This window comes from Alosa alosa, chromosome 15 (assembly GCF_017589495.1).
Source record: "Alosa alosa isolate M-15738 ecotype Scorff River chromosome 15, AALO_Geno_1.1, whole genome shotgun sequence".
NCBI lineage: Eukaryota > Metazoa > Chordata > Actinopteri > Clupeiformes > Clupeidae > Alosa > Alosa alosa.
Window position 1 is genome coordinate 18,746,142 of NC_063203.1, and position 23,007 is coordinate 18,769,148.

General features: G+C 39.3%; 2 protein-coding genes and 1 long non-coding RNA gene across 3 annotated transcripts; 1 reads left to right on the forward strand and 2 right to left on the reverse strand.

Annotated features, from left to right (window-relative positions):
* Positions 1-2,167: 2,167 nt before the first annotated feature.
* LOC125308710 (olfactory receptor 52K2-like) lies at positions 2,168-3,676 on the reverse strand. The gene is made up of 2 exons (XM_048265273.1): positions 3,619-3,676; positions 2,168-3,162 (listed from the first exon to the last, which is right to left on the reverse strand). Exon 2 carries the CDS (start codon positions 3,122-3,124, stop codon positions 2,168-2,170), a length of 957 nt encoding a protein of 318 aa, XP_048121230.1. The 5' UTR covers positions 3,125-3,162; positions 3,619-3,676.
* A 6,578-nt stretch (positions 3,677-10,254) lies between these two features.
* Positions 10,255-12,217, forward strand: LOC125308816. The gene is made up of 4 exons (XR_007195981.1): positions 10,255-10,370; positions 10,949-11,016; positions 11,255-11,365; positions 11,496-12,217. It is a non-coding gene; the product is annotated as an uncharacterized LOC125308816 (long non-coding RNA).
* A 2,315-nt stretch (positions 12,218-14,532) lies between these two features.
* On the reverse strand, positions 14,533-15,468 carry LOC125308703 (olfactory receptor 52J3-like). The gene has a single exon (XM_048265268.1). It carries the CDS (start codon positions 15,466-15,468, stop codon positions 14,533-14,535), a length of 936 nt encoding a protein of 311 aa, XP_048121225.1.
* Between the last annotated feature and the right edge of the window lie 7,539 nt (positions 15,469-23,007).

A 23,007-nucleotide genomic window follows, 5' to 3' on the forward strand; every position in this document is an offset into this window, starting at 1 on the left:
TCTCAGGGCGTGAGACGGACAGTGTTCCTATCAAGGTGCTCAGAGATACTGGTGCAGCCCAGTCTTTTATTCTTTCTTCTGCTTTGCCGTTCTCTAAGGAGACCTATTGTGGCTCTGATGTGTTTGTAAGAGGAATTGAGCTTGGACTTTTAAAAGTCTCGTTACACACTATGCACCTCCGGAGTGCTCTGGCTTCTGGTTTTGTTAAAGTCGCTGTTATTCCGCAGCTACCTATGAAAGGGTTAACCTTTATTTTAGGTAATGATTTAGCTGGCCAAAAAGTTATCGCTCGTTCGCCGGTCATTTCGACTCCATCAGTGGAGAATTCTGAATTGGATTTTAGTCTTTCTCAAGTCTCGTCAGCTGCTCAATCAGCAATAGTCCACACTGGAGAATCGTGTAATATTTTAACATCACCTGAGAATAAGTTGGTGTCTTTTTCCGAAGCTAACTTGGAACCTCGGTCGCTGTCTACGTCTGGTGCTGAAGTTTCTGACGTGCTGAAGCTGATCCGTCATACACAGAGAACTGACCCCTCTCTGGCTTGTTGCCACTGCATGAGCTGTAAAACTTGTGAATGTCGCAGTATGTTAACATATAATATCTCCAGGTAAACCATGAAGAATCCTGATTGTCCTGTGTCTGTGTAGCTCCTGTGACCGCCTATTCTCATGGTGATGTGCCTGTGTATTGCCTGATACATTTTGTGCCTTGTTTAACTCATTAATTGATCAACATTAGACGTTGATTTTTGGTGGTGGGGGTGTTACAGTACGTCCCTGTATGTTTTATTAGTGTTTATTTGCTTTGGTCTGTGCTGTGTATGTTTTGTTGTGTTTCAGACAGTCCAGTCCAGTAAGCCAATATCATGGGGCTGTTAGTAGCCACTGCTTTTGGTATCACAAGGCCAAGACTGCCTTATTTTGAGAGTGGAAAGGAAAGTGACTTTGTTCTGCTTAATATGGTGTTGGAAAACCTGTTATACATCCATGCTCACCTCTCTGAACAATACAAGTTTCAGGTCCTCATGGACCACTTGAGGCTGCCCAGTGCGTACAAGCTAGCAAAGTCAGACCGGATACCTTGTCTTAGCTGAATTACTGAAGCTAAGCAGGTGTGTGCCTGGGTAGTACTTGGATGGGAGACCTCCTTGGAAAACTAGGTTGCTGCTGGAAGTGGTGTTGTTGGGTGGCCAGTAGGTGGCACTCTTCCCTCTGGCCAAAAACATCGATCCCAATGCCCCGGTGCAGTGACGGAGACACTGCACTGTAGCAGATGGCACACCAAGGTCGTTAAACCAAGGTCTTGACTCACTGTGGTCATTAAAGATCCCATGGCACTTATCGCAAAGAGTAGGGGGTTCCCCGGTGTCCTGGCTAAATTCCCAACCTGGCTCATTCAATCTGGCCCCCTAATCATCCCACACAGCAATTGGCTTATTCACTCCCTCACTCTCCACCTCAAGCTGGTGTGTGGTGAGCGTTCTGGCGCATAATGGCTGCCATGCATGCACACCTCAACTCCCTACACATCTGCTCTTGCTGCCCTTTATGTCACAAGTGATGTCCCATTCCTGTTATTAGCATGTTCACAGAATTTAATTTGACATTTGAAGTGAGTTGAACAGAGTTATATGCCAGTTGACTTTTCTTTTGAGTTGAGTTATCTTTTAGGTCATCAGATAAATGCAAAATATATGTGTCATGGATCATTCTAGTTTTGTGTGTGTGGGGGGGGGGGGGTGGTAGCATTCCTAAATAGTACAGTACATGTAAACCAGTTCTGTTCAGTTGACCTCATAATAGTCATCTCTGTCCAACCATGCCTATTTTCTGTGGGTGTGAGACAAGATGTACAATTTAAAATATAGAAAATACCTATACAAAAAACACTTAACCTACCCTAAACAATGTATTTACACAAACACAAATAAATGGACATTACCATTGTTTAAATGTTTTCAATCTCTGTGTGTAGCACTGACCACACAACTCTGTAATTCTATTTAGACTGACATTCAGATAAATAAAGGTTAATTTGATTAAACTGCACACATTCACTGTGTTCTGATAAACTCTTTAATACTGGACCACTAAATAGGATTTGTAAACATTTCCCTCTAAGCAGATAAAATACAAATATCAAAGGTATTGATCTCTGTTAACAGTTAATGAACAGTTATTCTATTTTTACTGAAGACAATGGTAATTTTCTGTTTAATTTCTTTAGTCTTCAGGCCATATATTAAAGGGTTTACAAAAGGAGGAAATGTAAGCATCATTAATGCAAAAAACTTGTGCAGACCTATTGGTAAACCTTGTATGCGATAAGCAAGTACATTGAACAAAATCGTGCCCTCAAAAATCAAGAAAACTGCCAAATGTGTGGCACAGGTTTGGAGTGCTTTGCTTCTTGCGTTTGTTCTATTTGCTGATGAGACACAAGCAATCAAAATGTGTAAGTAAGTGTAAATCACCACAGACAATGATAAGGCTTGGAAAAATGCAGTTATAAACAGACCATAATAGTTATTCATCGTTGTGTCACCACACGTAAGCCTAACCAAAGCAGGGTTACTACAGTACGGATCCATTATTTCTGTCCTGCAAATTTTAGGCCGCGTGAGTAATGTAAACAAAATGATGATCAGGCTGAAGTCCACAGTCCACATAAGAACGATGAGTTTAATCAGGTAACCGTTTGTGAAAATGGAGTTGTACCTCAGAGGCTTACATATGGCAACATACCTGTCATATGCCATGGCGGTTAGAATGAGAAGGGCTCCAGCTCCATACAAGTGCACAAGAAATGCTTGGAAGATGCACGCAAGATGGGATATAAAAATATTCTGGGACAAAAGACTAAAGACCATTTGTGGGAAAAAAGCAGTTGCACCCACCAGGTCATTAAGTGGCATGTTGAATAATAAAATATACATGGGTTTATGCAAATCTTTACTGATGACAATAACATAAAGAATCATTGTATTACAAAGGACAATGCTTAAATAGGTTATAGTCCCAAAGATGAATGCAGGATAATTTTGTGGTGGTGCAAGTTTAAGTGTTTCCATTGTCAAAACAGCAGAGAAGACTGGATAGACAGACATATTAGAAGACATCATGGGTGATTTTGTTGTACTCTTCAAGGTAACCACCTCACCTACAATATAAACAATGTCTTTTAATCCATTTGTGCCATTGTGAAGCTAAGACATTCAACTTACTCTCATTCAACAGCAGGATGCAATCTGATATTTGTAACTAAGTATAATTTTTAAATCGGCATATATCCTGTATAGAAGGATCATAGCCTGCATATTTTCTTTATGTTTTTCTTTTGAATATATATTACGCCTGCACAGATCATAATTAGAAAAGTCATAATTATATGAATTATATATATATATATATATATATACATACATACTTAAATATTTTATACTAGATTGCTCATCAATATACTAGAAGATCTGTAAAAAAAAACTAACATAATTAAAAACCGAGTATAATAAATAAAATAAATCATGAAGGTATTTCACTAGAATTGTGTGTGAGTTGTACAGTTGTTATTAAATAAATTAATAACAGTATAAATAACACAAACAGCTTCACCTACCTTTTTTCTACATATATTTGTAGCACTCAAACTATGTGCATAACAAACAAAGGCAAAAAGACTGCATTGATTAATCTCAGACACCCACTGTGGGGAAACAGACTACCCCCTGCTCTAAGTGTAGCTGTTTTATACTCTCATATTACGGTGAAGGACACCCATGGTAAATACCTTAACTGGGTGCTCTGAAATGATGGGTGGGGTGTACATGTCTAAAAATAGTGCTGTGGCCATGGAGCCTTCACTGTTGTCTGATCATTATCCGATCCAGAACAGATAGTGAATTACAAATACACTGAGTGAGTAAACTACCACAACAACAAAAATAATAATAGCACCTTTAAAAATAGATGTTGTCACCTATAATATGCAAAGAAAACAAAACATGACTCTAAAGCCCCCTCATTTACTACTCCTACTCTGTTGTGCATTATGTCCAGTTAATAAAACCTATTAAGATACAAATTCAGATTGAATTGAAACAAACTTTGTATCAGTGCCAAAAGAGTGCTGACACACTTATTGGTAAATAAACTAATATATTGAAGTTGTTATCCAACTAGTTAGTGTGTGTGTGTAATGATGTTTATGTGTGTATGCATTGAAGGTACAATGAATATATTTTATGTAGATTGTTTGATGTTTGATTTAGGACAGGACATGGGTAGCCAATATCCTAATAATAAGTTAAGTTAAAACAGAGACTTTCTAATGAGGAGACACAGCACTCAAAGAGTCCTCCATAGAAATGTATGGGGTTAGTTTGGCACACAGATTGGGGACAGTCCCTTGATTCTTCTCACCAAGTTTCATGTCTGTCTTCAATCATGTCGCTCTAGCGCCACCAACAAGTTTCAAGTTGGTTTATTTTCAGAAATGAGGTATCGTTGGAATCCTTGGGCCAAGCCATTTCTAACACACCCTATGACGTTTTAACCTGACTCTGACTGAATTTCGTTCCGCCTAGCTCCACTCACATCCATCTGGGATTGCTTCCGTTGGGAGTGATTTCGGCACCAGATTTTATGGTAGAGCCAATCAGGACGCAGGGCGGGAGATGTGACGTAGCGTAGAAGCGACTGTGAGACTGTTCTCAGCGTCATGGGTTGCCTTCGGTGTGAGTGGTTGAAGTAGCACGTCAATATGATGACAGAAAAGTGGCTTATCCAATCATATGCAAGGCCCAGCCTTCTGAAACACCTCTCCAATGGAGCGATCCCAGATGGATGAGTGGAGTTAGGCGGAATGAAATTCATCTGGCGAGAGTCAGGTTAATGACGTTTCACCCAATTTCTGTCATGATGGATTTTCTGGCATATTGGATTTTAGAAAATCAAAAATGTTGTCCGATCGTCAAAAAACTTGACACACATGATCTTCAGACCATGCCTTACTATTGATTACTTTCTGGAGCTATTGACAAAAGTGTTCGCCTATGACAGCCAATCAAAATTGGCAGTGAAGACGCCAAACAGGAAGTGAGCTCATATCTCAGCAACCCTTTCATGTATCAAAACCAACCTTGGTACATGGACTTAGGACCCAATAAATTTGGTGACCTTTGACCTACAGTATAGGGGGCCCCGCAATTGCCAAAATTACATTTTGGCCTGTAACTGTTGATGTGTTTGGAATTCAAACTTACTAGTGGTGTTTGTTAATACTGTGGGAGGTCCTAAGGCCGACACATGTCAAGTTGTGATGTCAACGTAATTGATCAAGCCGCCATATTGGATTTCATCAAAAACACTAAAAAGTTTTCACAGGTCACAAATTTCGTCCAATCTTCACCAATTGGCACAGACAGGGGCGGACTGACAATCTGTGCATTCTGGAAAATCCAGAACGGGCGTCCATCTGATGGCCATCGACTGCCTGACTCAGTGCCTCATCGGCCAAGTAGGACGACTGTCTAGCTCTCCACATACATATATACGTCACTCAGGCTTAATCAAAGCTATCAGTATGTCTACGCTATCAGTTGTCATTGTCATCCAAAAAATATTTGCGGCATCACGTTTTCAATGAATGACACTAGGCAAGATGATGCAGCCTTTATATTTCGCACCTCTCTGTGGTTCAGTCTTGCGCATAGCCTTGCGCTTCAAAAACGTGCTAGAATTGAATTCCGTACGTGCAGAACAGGTGGTGAATGTCAGTTAGAGCCAGTCATCATGGAAGAACTTGGGATAGGCCTAACATAAAACGGAGTCGTAGAACAGCGACATTTAACCAGTTTTCCACCAAAGGTAGGCTATGGTCCTGTCCCAATATTTAGACTATTGACAAACTTTACCTCTCAAATAATTTATCGTAGGCCTAGCCTATCTTGCATTTGGTGTGACTTAAACCTTACCCCTTATCCAGTTTACACATGATACTAGCATATGAAAATGTGAATATGTTTTTAAAAGGAGCTATGAAATGGCGTGCTGCACATCTAGGCATTACCGTTTATTTTTTGCTATTCAACAAAGTGGTAGGCTACGTATTCATAAAGCACTGACAAAACACAAGAGCTTGGGTCTCAATATGGGTCCTTAACTGCTTAGTAAATAAACGTTGCATATATTTATATAACTTTCTTTAGGAGAGCTGTAGCCTTTCTGGATTCTGCTATCAAGCATGAGTAGACATACACTAAGCCTATACATCCGTCTCACAATAGCCAATTCAAATGAAAAGTCCCCAAGGAGGAGAAGGATGAAAGCGACATCTCCACAATAACACCTGATGGCTCCACCTGGCCCAGCGCAATCAAAGAGCAATGTAATAGAATCATCACAGCCAACGAATGTGTTTTGTGTGTTGTCCCTTCGATCCCCAGGACAATACAAGCCGAAACAACAACTCAGACCTTTTTCCCTAAATAATCCCAGCACCATCTTACAAAGGATCTGTAGGCCAGATGTCTGCATCGTCTGGCAAAAAGAGGACATTGTTAATTCTGTGCATAGTTTGATGTTCTTGTTTTGTGTTTGCATTATTTTAATAGACTGCAATATTACTATTTGTCAGTGTTTCACAGACCTAGCAAAAAAAAAAAAAAGTATTATAAATTTTGTGCCGCCATCAGCCATCACAGCCAGTTAAACTTTAGACAGCTGCAGCAACTTCAAAGGCCACTGGACCAATAGCCATAGTATCTTGTAACTTGACAGTAATACACATTTATTTACTTTAGGTACCCAAACAGAATACTTCATGAAAAGTATGAGTATTGATACAAGCACTTTGAATACACCATGGGCATGGGGGCCTGCTACTTCTACTGCCATCAAGCCTGTTCATCCAAGGCCAGCTAGAAGACCTCGGGTTGATCAAGAGGAGGAGAAGGATGAAAGCGACATCTCCACAATAACACCTGATGGCTCCACCTGGCCCAGCGCAATCAAAGAGCAATGTAATAGAATCATCACAGCCAACGAATGTGTTTTGTGTGTTGTCCCTTCGGATCCCCAGGACAATACAAGCCGAAACAACAACTCAGACCTTTTTCCCTAAATAATCCCAGCACCATCTTACAAAGGATCTGTAGGCCAGATGTCTGCATCGTCTGGCAAAAAGAGGACATTGTTAATTCTGTGCATAGTTTGGATGTTCTTGTTTTGTGTTTGCATTATTTTAATAGACTGCAATATTACTATTTGTCAGTGTTTCACAGACCTAGCAAAAAAAAAAAAAAGTATTATAAAAAAAAAAAGTATTATAAATTTTGTGTGCGCCATCAGCCATCACAGCCAGTTAAACTTTAGACAGCTGCAGCAACTTCAAAGGCCACTGGACCAATAGCCATAGTATCTTGTAACTTGACAGTAATACACATTTATTTACTTTAGGTACCCAAACAGAATACTTCATGAAAAGTATGAGTATTGATACAAGCACTTTGAATACACCATGGGCATGGGGCCTGCTACTTCTACTGCCATCAAGCCTGTTCATCCAAGGCCAGCTAGAAGACCTCGGGTTGATCAAGAGGAGGAGAAGGATGAAAGCGACATCTCCACAATAACACCTGATGGCTCCACCTGGCCCAGCGCAATCAAAGAGCAATGTAATAGAATCATCACAGCCAACGAATGTGTTTTGTGTGTTGTCCCTTCGGATCCCCAGGACAATACAAGCCTAAAACAACAACTCAGACCTTTTTTTCCCTAAATAATCCCAGCACCATCTTACAAAGGATCTGTAGGCCAGATGTCTGCATCGTCTGGCAAAAAGAGGACATTGTTAATTCTGTGCATAGTTTGGATGTTCTTGTTTTGTGTTTGCATTATTTTAATAGACTGCAATATTACTATTTGTCAGTGTTTCACAGACCTAGCAAAAAAAAAAAAAAACAGTAGACCTACTTCAACAGTATATTACACAATAGGCCTTCTCACTGAACCACCTTGCTTATTGTATTTGCATCTTGCTTATGGTGTCAGAGGATTCATATGATTTAAACTGGCATAGGTTACATCAGTGTTGCAGAACTGTTTGGATTTACATACAAGTTGGTTCAATATTGCAAACAACTCATTTATTATATTTTACCACATCTACTTGTGGAACACTTGAGATAGCTTGCGGACCACACTTTGAGTACCACTGCTGTATGTAAATATAATAAAGTTATTTATTGAAAATTGACCTGTTTTGTATATTTGTTTTAGGAGTTTCATCAGTTTTTGTCCCTTTTAAGTTAAAGGTTTATCTTACCTTTCATATCTTCTGTCTCACAGAGGGCCATAGTCGTCATAGTCGAATGTTTAGTGCATTTTGAAGGGAGTACATTATGCTAAGGCAGACTGGTTCTAATCCTGGGTACAGGGTCATACAGACAACAGGGGCACTGGTGTTGCCCATTTTTCTAACCACATGAGCAATTCCCTTTACGAAAAAGTAGTATAGGAATCTTATAGGAATAATTATTATAGGAATAATTGGGACATACTGTAGAAGTACTACTAATAACTATAATATCCTGTAACCGCTATAGTTTTTTATAGTAGTCTTATAGTACCTATGGTATGTCCCAAATACTATAGTATTCCACTATTCCTATAAGATTACTGTAGGCCTAATATTTTCCCAAAATACTATAAGATTCCTATTAGGGGTTTGCACGGCGTGTCATCAGATCTGGACATCGCCACATTGGAGAGACTCGCCTCATTAGAAAGCATTAGGCACTGAAGTAAATCCCTAACATCGTCAAGGAAAATGGTTCATTATTGCCATGTTTTAGGTTGTACCAATAGGTCAGACTGAGAAAAACATCTGGTGTAGGTATCGACTTCCAAAAGTTATTAAAAAACCAGGGAGAAGGGACAATAACGCCAGAAGTTATCAGAGGAAGGGGGGCGCTTGTGGTTGAACTTGGTACTTCGTCTCCCTTGCCCAACTCATATGGATCTGCGCTGCCAATAATCCGTAATTTCTCGAAATATCGCGCCTTTTCTTGTGGTCCAAGTCCTGCCCTATATGCCTTTGCATCTTAGACGCTTTTTGATTAGCTTTTCTGTTGTTTAGACACGGCTACAATCACGTAAGATATCCAAAGTGCATAATACTCCATTGTACTTCATTCACTGAGTATCGCCAATATGGCCGCGCGTGCTGGGTTACCATAGTTACCGGCCAGAACGTGACGTCGGTGCAAACCCCTAATAGTAGGCTACTTTTTCTGTCATACGTGACAGAAAACAACTTGAGTAGGCTAACCTCTGCCAATGTCATGTCAGGCTATCAAAGCCATAGTTCTCATTACCGGAGAAGTCTTGCACATTCTCTGCTTCTGTAGGCATTCTGGTACAATTCCAGCAAAATATAGGACAGCATTTTTTTCACCAAAACCGGCTCACAGGGCATTCATCAATACTACAGACCACTGCAAAATTAATGAAAAAACGATGAGATGAGACCTTTAAATTCTTAACAAACATATTTTTTAATTCTTTCATGAACTAAGCATGTATCCTTTCTGGCCAAATTTCACAGCTTTCACGTTTAACAGCTTTATGTAAATCGAGTTTGAACGGAGAGAATAGAAAAGTAGGGTTAGCGTAACTGTGGTTCTCTGAGTATCAATGTCATAAGATGCTTCATTACATTACACATCATGACATTACATAGGCCTACGTGCACACATGTACAGGCAATTATAGGGAGATTGGACTTCATGCTAGCCACCTGCAGACGTCTAAGCTGACTGCATAACGTGATTATCTCTGAGATTCTGCTACGTTTTCAACCCGGAATTGTGCATATTCATAAAAACTTTGACGTCGAATCCCCCAAATGTTTCACAATTTTTTGATGACGGTAACGAGCTCAGACCCGCGGTAGGGGTCACCTTCCCAGCCCTAGTAGATGGTTCCCTGATTTGCTTCATTTACACTCTCAAAAATAGGGGTACGGTTGGGGTACATTTTTGTTCTTTTAGGTACAACTTTTGACCCTGTACCTTAAAGGGAACAAAATTGAGCCCCTAAAGTACTAACATGTACCGTTCCTGGATCATTAATGTACCTTTTCGCAAAGGGACCATATTTGTACCCAAGGGTACAAAAAGTACATGGCCTGTCACTCAAAAGTTGTTGGGGGAGGAGATTCGGGACGGGAGCAACCGTTATTTTTTCCCTTAACTTTGTTCATTTCACACACCAAGAAATAGAGCAACTTTCAGTGAGGAGCTTGGTGTGAGAAAACACATGTGCAGGATGGAATAATCTTTGTGGAAGAGGAGGCAAAGCTATTCAGAGGTAAGGTGTAGTTGCAATTTATCGAAATTCGGTTTGTAAATTGTAAATAGCCTACTGTTACAGTAATGGAGTCTGGAGATTGTTGGCTTAAAGGCTAACATTAGCATTCGCTAGCAACTTAGCCTAGGTTAGCTATGAATTCAGATATTTTTAAATGGAGTTCAAACTCCTTCAATAATGCATGTGTATCCATGTCAATGTTACGTTTTTGTGGAAGAAAACTTTCACTAGCAATCATTATCCTAATTAGCTTAGCCCATAGATATATGAGCATATCCTAGCACTGTTAGCCATACATACTTGCTAACTTCCCTGAAAGGCTGGTTTAATTAATAGTGCAGGTGAAAGAAGCCTGGTATGTGCATACATGCAGTAAGCATGATCACTTTCAACACTGTCATTTTGTTTAGGTGAAAATGAATTAGTTGAGTTGCCTATGTTCACCAGAACATCCTGTTTGTCATTGCTTATCTAGTTAGAAGCTAGAGGGAGCAACTCAGAACCATTCTATAATGTTATAAAGTTACTTAGAGCTTGATAATGGTCTAACGTAAATCTAACGTTAATCCTTCTCACAGATACCCACCAAGGCAGAATATGGCCACTTGGAAGTAAGCATACCTTTCCTAAAGGATCTAATGGCTACGTAAGTTACCCAACTTGGTGTTTTTTTGTAATGGTATTTTTCTTATTGATGTTAAATACATATAGAAAAGTATTGCATAATAAATTATGCAAATTATAATAATACAACTTTTAGATTTTTTTTTTGTCCAATAGCAATTTATATATTGGTTAAGATTATCTTTGTGCTATTTCATTGTTGTGTCATTTTGTTTAATTATATTATTCTATTGCATGGCATTTGTCTGTCAAACACATAGTGGATTAGGCAGCTTTCGTTCATGAAGATACGGTGAAAAGGAGTAAGGAGAAGTTTGGGAGAGTCAGCCGGTCCATGGAACTTGTAATGACTCAGCGCTGATCTATGCCAGGTGAGCAGATTGATATAGTTACATACATGTATTAGACAAGGTATTTTACACAATCTGTCTGAGGCTATTTATTTGTGTGGTTGAAAAAAATCTTATTCTGAGGTTTGTGTTTGCATTTTGCTTCCAACAGATGTAAAACCCCTGCTGTCATTGGTGAGGCTACCACTGCTATTGAAAATATGTGTACGTCCTGTAGATCAAGTAAGGTTCCAGTCTAAGTCAAAGTGGATATATGCAGAGGAACAGAAGTTGAAGAGGAGGAAAACAGCAGCCTCCACTGCTGTTGACCTTTACTTGGCACACTCTCCCGAAGAATATGTTTGATTTCTGCCAGTTTTTGAAATTGAACTTTGGTGCCTTTTGAGACTCTTGCCTTTTTAATGGCTTGCCTCATGATTGGAAGGATTGGAGTGTATTTTCTGATTGATTGATTTATTGGTGAGGTAATGAACATTGTAACAATATATTGTACATTTTTACAGGCTTGCTAATATTTCCCAAAGGCTTGCACATTGTTTTCTGAGATACTACTCTAAAATGTCGCTATATGACTCATTACATCACTCAATTCTATGGTGTATACACTGAATAAGATCTAAGATCATAGCTACTAAGTTACTGCAAGGACTTAATCATAATTTTGCAACGTGTAATGGTTACGGCAAGCAGATACTGTATTTTCATCACTCATACACAAGTATTGACATGAACTTGAAAGCATACAAGATTTGTTGGAGTAATTAATTAACTAACTCAAATATTGGTATTTTATAGATCATATAAAGGTGTTATTAGTGCTATCGTGCAAATTAATATATTTTTTTCCTTCTGCGTATAAACACAATGTGGCTACTCAGGCAAAATATTGTAAACCAAAGTGTTTTATTATTTACACTTACATTAAGAGTCATAACATGTTTTATGTGAATATGTATATTGATATGGATATAAGATACTTTGATGTTTTGATATGAATGTGTTTTTAATATGAACATGTTAACATTTATTGTACCTGTATTCATGTGAAGTATTGTGTGTAATATCCCCCCCAGAATAAACATTTAAATGTACTTATTGGTTGTGCATATATTTTAGTTATACCACCTTAAATTTTCACTAGGGTTGTACCCGTGAAGTACAGAATAGTACCTTTTAAGGGTACTATGTGATAATGATATATACAGGTACATTTTAGTCACTGCAGGTACACAAGTGTACCTTGATGGGTACAGTATTGTACTTCAAAAGGGTACTGCCCCAGCGACAAGCATTTGTACCGACTTAGGTACACACTGGTACTTCCATTTCTTAGAGTGTATGTACACATACACAAAGACACACACACATGCGCACACACACACACATACACACAAATACACACACACACTACACAAAAACACACACATACATGCACACACACGACACGCACAAACACGCACACAAACACATAAACACACATACACACACACATATGCACCCACACATACAAACACACCTACATACACAAACACACGCACACACACTCACACACAAAAAAACACACACAAAACACATATACACAAAAACAACCACACACTCTGCACACACTCAATTACAAACACACAAAAAAGGAACAAAGTAGGAAATTAACACAATTTGACAAGCGTGACTTATTTTTCTGGAAAAATGTGCTGGACTGGGCGGCGGTCATATTTTGTACCGCTCTGCGATACATCTAGTTTAATGTAAGATAGATAGATAGATAGATAGATACTTTATTGATCCCCAAGGGGAAATTCAAGAGGTAATGATAAAGAGGTTTGACCATGAAGTTTCAGTGGTGCTGTCATGAGTTGTTTAACTACTAAAGAGAGAAGTTACCCAAAGTGTGTTAGCTCACATGCATTGAAAATTACAATTCCAAGTCTGGCAGCGTCATGTTGGCACAGCCAGTTATTTCTGCAGTAACGCTTTGAAGCACTTGACATAAATACATCCTTTTGATTCTTTTGTAAGCAACATGAATATCATTAGGCCTACAAATGCACTTTCTGAGATTGCTGTGTGACTCTTGATTGGTCTTCTAGCTTTGTTTTGTATTTTGGTTATGCCAATATCCAAGTGTGAAATACTGACTATCAACAGGATGGCGTAATTACATTATTGACATTAACAATAACTGTTTAGAGTGTGGTATTAAACTCACTGTTTAGTGTGATCAAATAGCACTATTCAGTTATCACAAGTCTTTTTGCTTTCTACAGTCATTTTTATAATTTACATTTAAAAGCTGTGACAACCTCGACTCGTATGCCTCTGTGCCATGCCATGGCCAGGTTCTTTTTTTATTATTATTATTATTATTATTTTATTTATTAGGAACCATGCACAATTTTAAACATTGTACTAGAGTTAGCCTCCGGCTAATTTACATCTCATTTTACATTTCTGTTCTTGGAGGCTGGATAGCTCCCACCTTGCCAGGACCAAACGACTCATGGTCTGGGCCATGGGGGCTGTCCATGTGGCAGAAAACATGGAACATTCACCACCATCCACTGGGGTGAGTGAAGAGTAGGGTAATATGTGGTGCTTTTACTTTGAGACACAGAGAGAGAGAGAGAGAGAGAGAGATTTAGAAAGAGCTGAGCCACTTTGAGTGCATCCACCCCAACTGGAATTCACCACCTTTCAAGCAGAAGGCTTCAGAGGATCACAGTTTGTGTGTGTGGTAGGACCTATCTTTTGACATTGAATAAAGCACCCTTATGGCTTTGAACTGCACTCTTTGTCTACTACCTGCCACATTCTACCACATATTACTGTAAGTTGGTAGCCTTGAAAAATCCAGACTCATTCACAAAGTTTCACGATTGGGATTCATTTCCAACACTTGCATCGCATTGCATTTGAAATCTTTGGTCAAGCCTACCAATCACATTGATCAGAGATTGTTTCATTACTACTCATTGAATATCACTTTTACCTGTTTAGGGTTTCATTGTCAATTAACAACCACAAAGACATGTTTAAAAACATTGTAAATAACTGTATTGTCATATACAGCATGTTATTTATAATTTAAAATATACATCATCATTTAATAATTCAGTGCTGGCAAATACATGCGTACACCATAACCAAGTAAAATTCTTCATGTATAGATTATGTAAATAATCAGAAAACACTTAGAAGGGTGATGTTTTTCTTTTAAGGAATTGCAAAATATGTTTTCTGATTTCCTTTGTATTAAAGCTATATACCAATGGATTCAATAGTGGAGGAAATATCATCACGGATACCCCCAAAGCTCTCCTTAAGAAGAGGGGTGCAGTTTCAATACGATGTGCAACTAAAGCAATGAAAGCATTAAATTCCAAAAATAAGAAGACTATTAAATGAGCACCACATGTCTGAATGGCTTTACTTCTGGCATCCGCTTGTTTCTTAAAAACACAAGTAAAAAGGATTTGTAAATACGTAAACAGAATTACAGCCAATGATATGCCCTGCAAAAAGGCTATAGTAAACAGACCGTAGAAGTTGTTCACATGCGTCCCTTCACAGGCCAGTTTTGTCAAAGAGGGGTTGTTGCAGTACATGTCGCTTATAGTGTTCTGGCAAATCTTCAATCGGATTGCCAGTGCAATGAGGGTAAATATTAAAATTGTATCGGTGAGCCAAATACCACTAATAATTTTGATCAAGTTATTATTGGTCATTATGGTATTATATGACAGAGGGGAGCAGATAGCAATATAACGGTCAAAAGCCATGGCTGTCAAGATGAGAAGAGATCCACCCCCATATGTGTGTGTAAGTAATGCCTGCACTACACATGCCCAATATGATATAACTCTTGGCTGATACAGCATACTGGAAATCATCTGGGGGAAAAATGCAGTTGCTCCTATCATGTCACAAACAGGTAAATTAAGAAGTAACAGATACATAGGCTTGTGCAGGTTATGGTTGAGAGCAATAGTCACAACAATCATCAAATTACAACACATGATCATGAGGTATGTAAGGGTTGAAAAAACAAGAGCAGGAACTCTGGTTGATGGAGGAAAAGTGAATGAAGGTAAAAATATAGTTGTTGAACTTGATGAATTGAGAAACATGGCTGATGTTATGTCTTCTTAAATTCTCCACCTAAAATAAATGAATGTATGTTAATTCAGCATCTTGTAAAACAAATTACTGACCTCACCGAAAACCTCATAATTCCATTTTGCTACATGAAACAATACAGTGCCTGAGTACAGAAGTATTATAATTTAAAATAAAGAACTTTACTTTAGCTCACGTTCCACACTGACATGAGGAGTTGCTATTGTGAGCTGAATATATATAGTGAAATCCTCCAGGTAACACCCAGTACAGACATGACACATGACACCACATACATGTAGGGTGACCACCTCAGACAAAATGTGGGACAAGTAGCATGTAGCATAAACTTAAGATATATTGTCTATCTAATTTACCAAGAAACATTTTTTAAACCCACCGACCAAAAGATTAAGACACTACCTGACCCAAAATACAACCCAAAGCATAGGCCTATAAAAGACAAAACACTAATTTTGCAACTGTTCAAAGGACCAGGCATTATGCAACTAAAGAATGCTCTCAGTGAATCAAATTCACCTTAAAATACAAGACACAAAAAATATTAGGCCTAGCCCAGCGTTTCTCAAACTGTGGGTCGCGGAGACATGCCAGGTGGGGCGCGAACTGACGTGAAAAACAGTTTTTTATTTGTTTTTTTATCTGTAGCCTGGGCCCAGCCAGGTAGCACCCGATGCGCAATGGACGCACTGTGTTATTCACAGGGAAGCGCTCGTGTCAAAGCAGTTTAGTTAGTCGCGACCTACATGAGATTTTGAACGTTGTTGTGAGAGTGGTGAATTTAATCAAAACCCGGCCCTTAAAAGCGCGTCTATTCTCCGCACTTTGCGAAGAGATGGTAGTTGACCAAAAGGCTGTAGGCTACTGTTTTACAGCGAGGCAAGGTGGCTTTCCAGAGGTAAAGTACTGATGCGCGTGTTTGAGCTCCGAGTCGCCTCTTCTTGGTTGGAGGAAGAGCGCATGTTTGAATCTGCAAGCACGTTCACTAATGAACATTTCTTGACGAAGCTGGCCTATCTTAGCGATATATTTGATATATCTTAGCGATACATTTGAGTTAAATGTCCAGTTACAAGGCAAAGACAAGCACCTACCTCACCTAGCAAATAAGATTACTGCATTCACCAAAAAAACTTGAGTATGGGACAGGCGCCTCGATCGCGACAGTATTATGCCTTTGAGATTTCTGAGCGAAATCGCTGAAACGTCTGATTGGGAGGCACTCTTGTGATCCCATGTATTAAACAGTAGCAGGCCTACATCACATCCCTGCAACGTTTATTTCAAAAATATTTCCCAACCAGCAGTGCTCAGTATGACTGGATTATGGATCCATTTAATGCTGCATGTTGGTATTTCATTGAATATATTGTACAATGCTGTAAAATGGCCTATGCTTCCTAATATGTTGCTGGAAAACAGAAATATGTGTGTTATGTATTTATTTATTATTATATCTGCAGCACCAGCTGATTTTAACTCTGTTGAAGAGGATATATTTAGAACTTGTCATTATTTCAATAAATTTGACAATTTTAAGCTTGACCTACCACTTTTCTAGAGCGATGAGGGACAGGTGGGGCTCGAGAATGATAGATGCTCATCACTTCTGCTGTCGAAACTTTGTCAGCCTCTGGGTCATTTGGTTTATTGAAGAACGATTGCACTGATTTGCATGTTTCTTGATGATAGGCCCTATGCTGCTCTTGCATGAAATGCAAAAAGCTCTCTCTGCTTCGCCATCTACAGGTCTTAACCAAGAGTATGTTGCGGTCCATTCACTATTAAAAGTGCATCTTCTCTTTTTCGTGGCCACACTGGCCATGGCTGCTTAACCCGACCGAACAGCGCGCTCTCCAATTTGAGATTGTTGAAAATTTGAAATTGTTGTGCACAGTTCATTGCATGTTTTTTCTATTTTAATGTTTAAAACAAGCAACCAAGTTGAAAACAAGCAACCAAGTTGTTCGGATATTCAACAGATATTCAATTTTTTTTTATGCGGCCGGTTTCACCCCGTGTTTGCAGACAACGTACAAACAGATGACCTGTCTACTTGCTCCCAGCCGACCTACTTAGGTACCGTCTATAAAGTACCTTCTGAATAACCTTCATAGTCTTTTTTGTCAATAGCTTTGACATCATGTGACCTAGTGACTCCAAACCAATGCAGAATAGTTATCCTATATGGGACTCATCAGACACACCTCTTTAGTCACTGTATGCACACTGCATTTTATATGAATATTTTAAAGAAAATACATTATTTCCCATAAGGAATGGTCTCCTCCTTTTCAATACCTCCCAAGTCATGTGACCTAGTGACTCCAAACCAATGCAGTCGGGTCAAGAGAGCATCATCAAAATCAAATTGTTTCTTGATTTCCCCGCAGGCAACCTGTAGAAAGTTGTGACAGCGCACATAAAAATCTGTTAGATTTGCTGGCAAAATTTTTGCCTGCTGCACATGCTGCATCACCTTTATGCACAAGTACATTGAGCTCAGTGTGACCTTTGGGCCATTATTGATGTCAATGTCTTTCAGTGGAGTGCGCATGACATGGTCCCTATCCATGAACGTCAGAAGCAGATCTTTGTAAGTCTCGCAGACCTTTCTTCTCAATGAAGTGATCACCACCTTTTCACTCTGAAAATAATGATTAAGATCTGTGAATTTCGGTAGGACCCGTTCAAGGAAATAATTGAAGAGGCATAGAGACTGGTTATTGAGAGTGAAAAATAATCTCCGCAGCAGTCTGGCCTCAAGCCACTGATCTGTGAAAAAAAGGCGGAGAGCATCCCATTGCGCAGACACACGTTTTACAACGTTGTTCAGTGATGGCTGTCTAGTCTGTGCCGGCTTGAGCATTTTGTGGGGCTCAACATGCCAAAAATCTTGAAATTCTCTGAGTTGCGCGATATGTTTTGCGCTGTTTTTGAAGCACCCATACATGTCTCTGTCTAAATCCTCACACCTGCGAGGGAGTTGTCTGCATGCCTCGCTTGCGCAAAGGTGCAGTGAATGGCACACGCAGCGCTGCAATGTGATGCCTGGAAGATCACTCCTGAGGTGGCTGGAGACAGAGTTGTGTTTCCCCATCATTGTGTTGCAGCCATCTGACCCGAACCCCACAATATTTTTGAGTGGTACACCTGCATCAGTGAATGACTTCATCATCTCGGCGTAAAGTCGTTCCGCAGTGGCTCCCTCTCTAGCACGTCTGTGGTCGTCTGTGTTACCAGTTTCCAAAACCTGGTCTGAATCTTCCTTGGTCCCTTATCAAAAAAATCCCGAACAACTACACACAGCGTTTTTACATTGCCTATGTCAGTTGATTTGTCAATCAAAACACTGAATTTCTTTCTTTTGAGAATGTCTGTTAGACTTTCAGAATAACAATCCCCAATGACATGCTTGGTTATAGCAGTTGTCTTTGTGCGCCCAAAGGTCATATTTTGGGCTATTTGTGAATTGTGGAAAATATATTATAGGACCAAGACCAAATGGTCTGAGATTCTCAGAGGTACCTTGTGCTTTGCCATGAACCCTGTTAACTTGATTTCAGCATTCTTCACAGATTCATCTAACTTTTGTTTATCAGATGGTTTTTGTAGTCAGTGTGCTATGGACCTTTGTGATGGGGCTAGATTTTTCTTTTATCTGTATGTTTCTTGGACTTTTCATGATTTTTTAAAACCGTGATCTCTGCCACCATTTGGATGCTCAGGGCCACCGCTGCGCGTCGTTATGTCTTTTCCACAACTGATAGCCGAAGAATCATATAATATACTGTCAAACTCGTAACATGAAAAATTATATTAAAAATTCACAGACGACATATGTTCACATTCATGGCACAAATCAAACGAGACCAGAAAATAATTATTTTCTCACATTCACTTGCATTGACGATTTTTCAATCTAGAGGTCCACTGCGGTTTAGCGGATGGGCGGGACTTACCAGCTCTATACATTATCCCTTACTTATTACACAGAAGTAGATGATCTAACAGCTCAGACAACGTCATTGGAAGGTGCAGCAACTTCGGGTGAGATTACAACCAGTCAACTAAGCCAGCATCGTTCAACAAGCACATTGAACAAAGGAAAGTAGGCTACAACTTCATTTACAAGCAAAGCAGGTAGTTCAAAATCGAGCATACAAGTTAGAAAAACCTATAGCATTTGTTTAGGCTATGTAGCCTCAATGTTGTCAATGCAGGACAGACGGCTGAGTAAAAAAAATAAAATAATTCTGTCCGACTGACCTTTAAGCCTAGCCTATTCTAAATATATCCAAAATATAGCCATTGCCGTATAGGTAAAATTATGTGCAGCCTATGGCAGGGCTCTACACTAACATTTTTTTTCAGGAGCACTTGTGCTCCCAAGTTAAAAAATTTAGGAGCACAGACAAAAATTTGGGCGCACAGTCAGTTAAGTCACATTAAGGATGACTGACAACATTTAGGCTACAGGAAACAGGATTTTAAAGATCAGTGCCTACTTTATTTTCAGTCTGTTTCATTTTCCTACATTTTGTTAATGTAAAATAATATAATACATTGCCATATTTGCATTTAGCCTGTACATCAAGTATCCTGCCAAATGTAGGCTAATTTATTTATTTGTGAATCCATCTATAGCTAAACCAAATATGCCCATGGTGACCTATCTGACTGCATACTGCCTAATACTACTACTAAAACAGTCCATTTTCTCTTCCACAAAACCCAACATAGGCTAATTAAGGATATACGTTTTATACTTTTAGTTTTTATTTGAAATATCTGCATTGATAGGGGCAGTAGGCAAACGTTAGGCCTACTTTCGTTTTGCACTTCAGCTTGTATTCGATGTAAACAAACAAGCATGCGTGGAAGCCTGGAGTTGTCAGTAGTGTTCTACCTTTGAATAAAATGGGAGTATTACGGGAGGTTACTTTTGTGCCGGTTCGCTACAGCTATATTTTGCTTATTGCAGCCAATACGTCAACTGGGCTGAAAGGCATGTTAGGTTACCTTTCCTTCTCTCACTGCATTCTCAGAATCTCATCCTGTTCCTCCGATATCCGATGAATTCGGTGGATACACTCTAAAAAATGTTGGGTTAAAAATAACCCAAATATAACCCAGCCGCTGGTTAACTATTGGACCAACACCACATTGAGTTATCCTAACCCAATGGTCTGGGTACATTATTAAACCCAGCAGATTGGGTATGATTCTAACCCAAAACACTGGGTTATATCAACACAACGTTAGTTAAATTGGCACAATAGACTGGGTAAAGGTAACCAATGTGCTGGGTTATAACTATATAAATGTTGAGTAAAATTCACACAGTATATTGGGTATAGATTCAACCCAAACCACTGGGTTATATCAACAGAACTGCTAGTTAAAATAACCAGTTGTCGGGTTTTCTAAACCAGGTATTTGGGTTGCATTGAGAGAAAATGGGCAACAAATAGCCATGCAATGAAATAAAACAGTTCGACATAATTATTTATTTGACAGTTTACTTTATTTTTGAATGGACAGCCTACTCTAAAAGCAGCATCAGCATGTGATAAGTTACTTCCATGAAGACAGCTAGATTCCACGGTCCATTTGGGGGTCAGCCCTGTCAATCAAAGAAAGAAAAAGAGTAAATTAATCACTGCTATTGACAGAACTTTAGATCAAGACTTTCAGGAACCATGATCAGTGAATGATGTTGACAAACATTAAAAAATTGAGACAAAATATTAGCGCAACACACACTTTCGGAAACCATGACCACCTCATGGAGTTGTTTAACAGCAGACTGACAAACATACGTTCAGTAATATTAACGTTAGTGGCAGTGATAGTTCTACCTTTAGCTAGCTCATGTTAACACATTCAGTTAGTTAAATTCAAGTTGTCTGTAACGTTAATGTTACCACCAAAAACCACCCAGTAAGTTACATGGCTATAATATGAAGCTACCCTGAATGAATTAATATGTTGTTTGGCATGATGATTACCGTACGTAGACTACTTCGACTATACATTAGCTGACACACATGCTGCACTAACACGAAGCATTTGTTAGAGCTAGAAGCTAGCATACCAACCGTCTGCTAACGTTAACCTAGCCAGCTGTTGGTATGCTAATTTTAGTTCTTTGTAAAAGTTTGTTTTGTTTCTGTTCAGCAGTTCATACCCAGTCAACACAGAACTATGTTTTTAAGAGTCTGTCTTTGTGTAGATTTAACATTAACATGAGCAGTAATTGTAAGACTGTAAAAATTAATGTTAGCTAACGTTAGCTGGCTTGAATGTCACAATTCTTAACCTGCTTAGGCTGAACGAAATTGGCAGGCAGAATATCCATTCATATCACGAAGGTATCTCTGGGTGTAGGCTACTTTTAAAATCCGTCTGAATAATAATAATAAAAAAGTTAAAAGCAGATACATACCTTCCAAAATCGCCTGATTTCCACTACATGTTGAAAGCTGCTGGACTACATGGACGGTTGAAAGAATAACGATTTCCCCCGAACTCTCAAATAACTATGCAGCTGTGTTAAAGTTACCCTGGTGCTGAGTAGTGTGCTCACGTCAGGTGGGGGAGAGGAGGGGCACTGTCCTAAACTATCAACCCAACAAGCTGGGTTACAGAAAATAACCCAACATGAGTAAAAACAACCCCACACAATGACCCAACAGTTTCAACTCAGCGTTTGGGTTGAGAAAATAACCCAGCATTTTTTAGAGTGTAGAAGAACTAATTTCTTCAATCTTTGCATCTTGGCTGGCTAGTCTAACTTTCCGCTTTTTCTGCGCGCTCTTGGATTTGATAGAAGCGACTACTAGCGAAACTGCTAACGTTGATGGGAGGTGTAGTTTTTATGCTGCATTCGCGACGTGATTCTATGGTTTGCACCAGTAATGTTTCTCGATGTTGCGGTGTATTTTGCAGACAAACATTGACATGGTTAGAAGTCATTCGCACCAGTGCGCCTAAATATTTTTTTGCACTCGCACGGCATCATTTTTACTTGCATGTGCGAGTGAAATGGGCGCACTGTAGAGCCCTGCATGGTGAAGTTATAATCAGACTTCAAGCAGTGAAAAGCAAATGCAGCAGTGAAAAGCCGCCTGAAATGGCGTTATGTTCTCACTTTTTATTCCGGGTTTAGACGATGGTTTTTTGGGGGAAATCTGCGTGCATACGGTGTCGCAAAAGTTTGTGAAATTTTATGTAGTACTGTATGCGATGTAGCGGCTAGGTGGAGCCACTGTGAGCAGGTCGGAACAGACGTTTGTGTTTTTACCCTTGGTGTAGGCTAGTAGCCAATAGGCTGTCTTCCCTGGGCTCCAGTTCGCTCAGCACTACCAGTGATGGAATTTAAGCCAATGGTTCCCCGGTTGCTAAGCAAAAAAGTTAGATTTTGCCAATCATCGTCGTCAAATTCTATGGTTAGGGGGCTCTGAAAATATTGCCCATAGTACCAAGATTAGAGCAGTGTACCACTGCATGTTAGTGGGAGTGCAGCA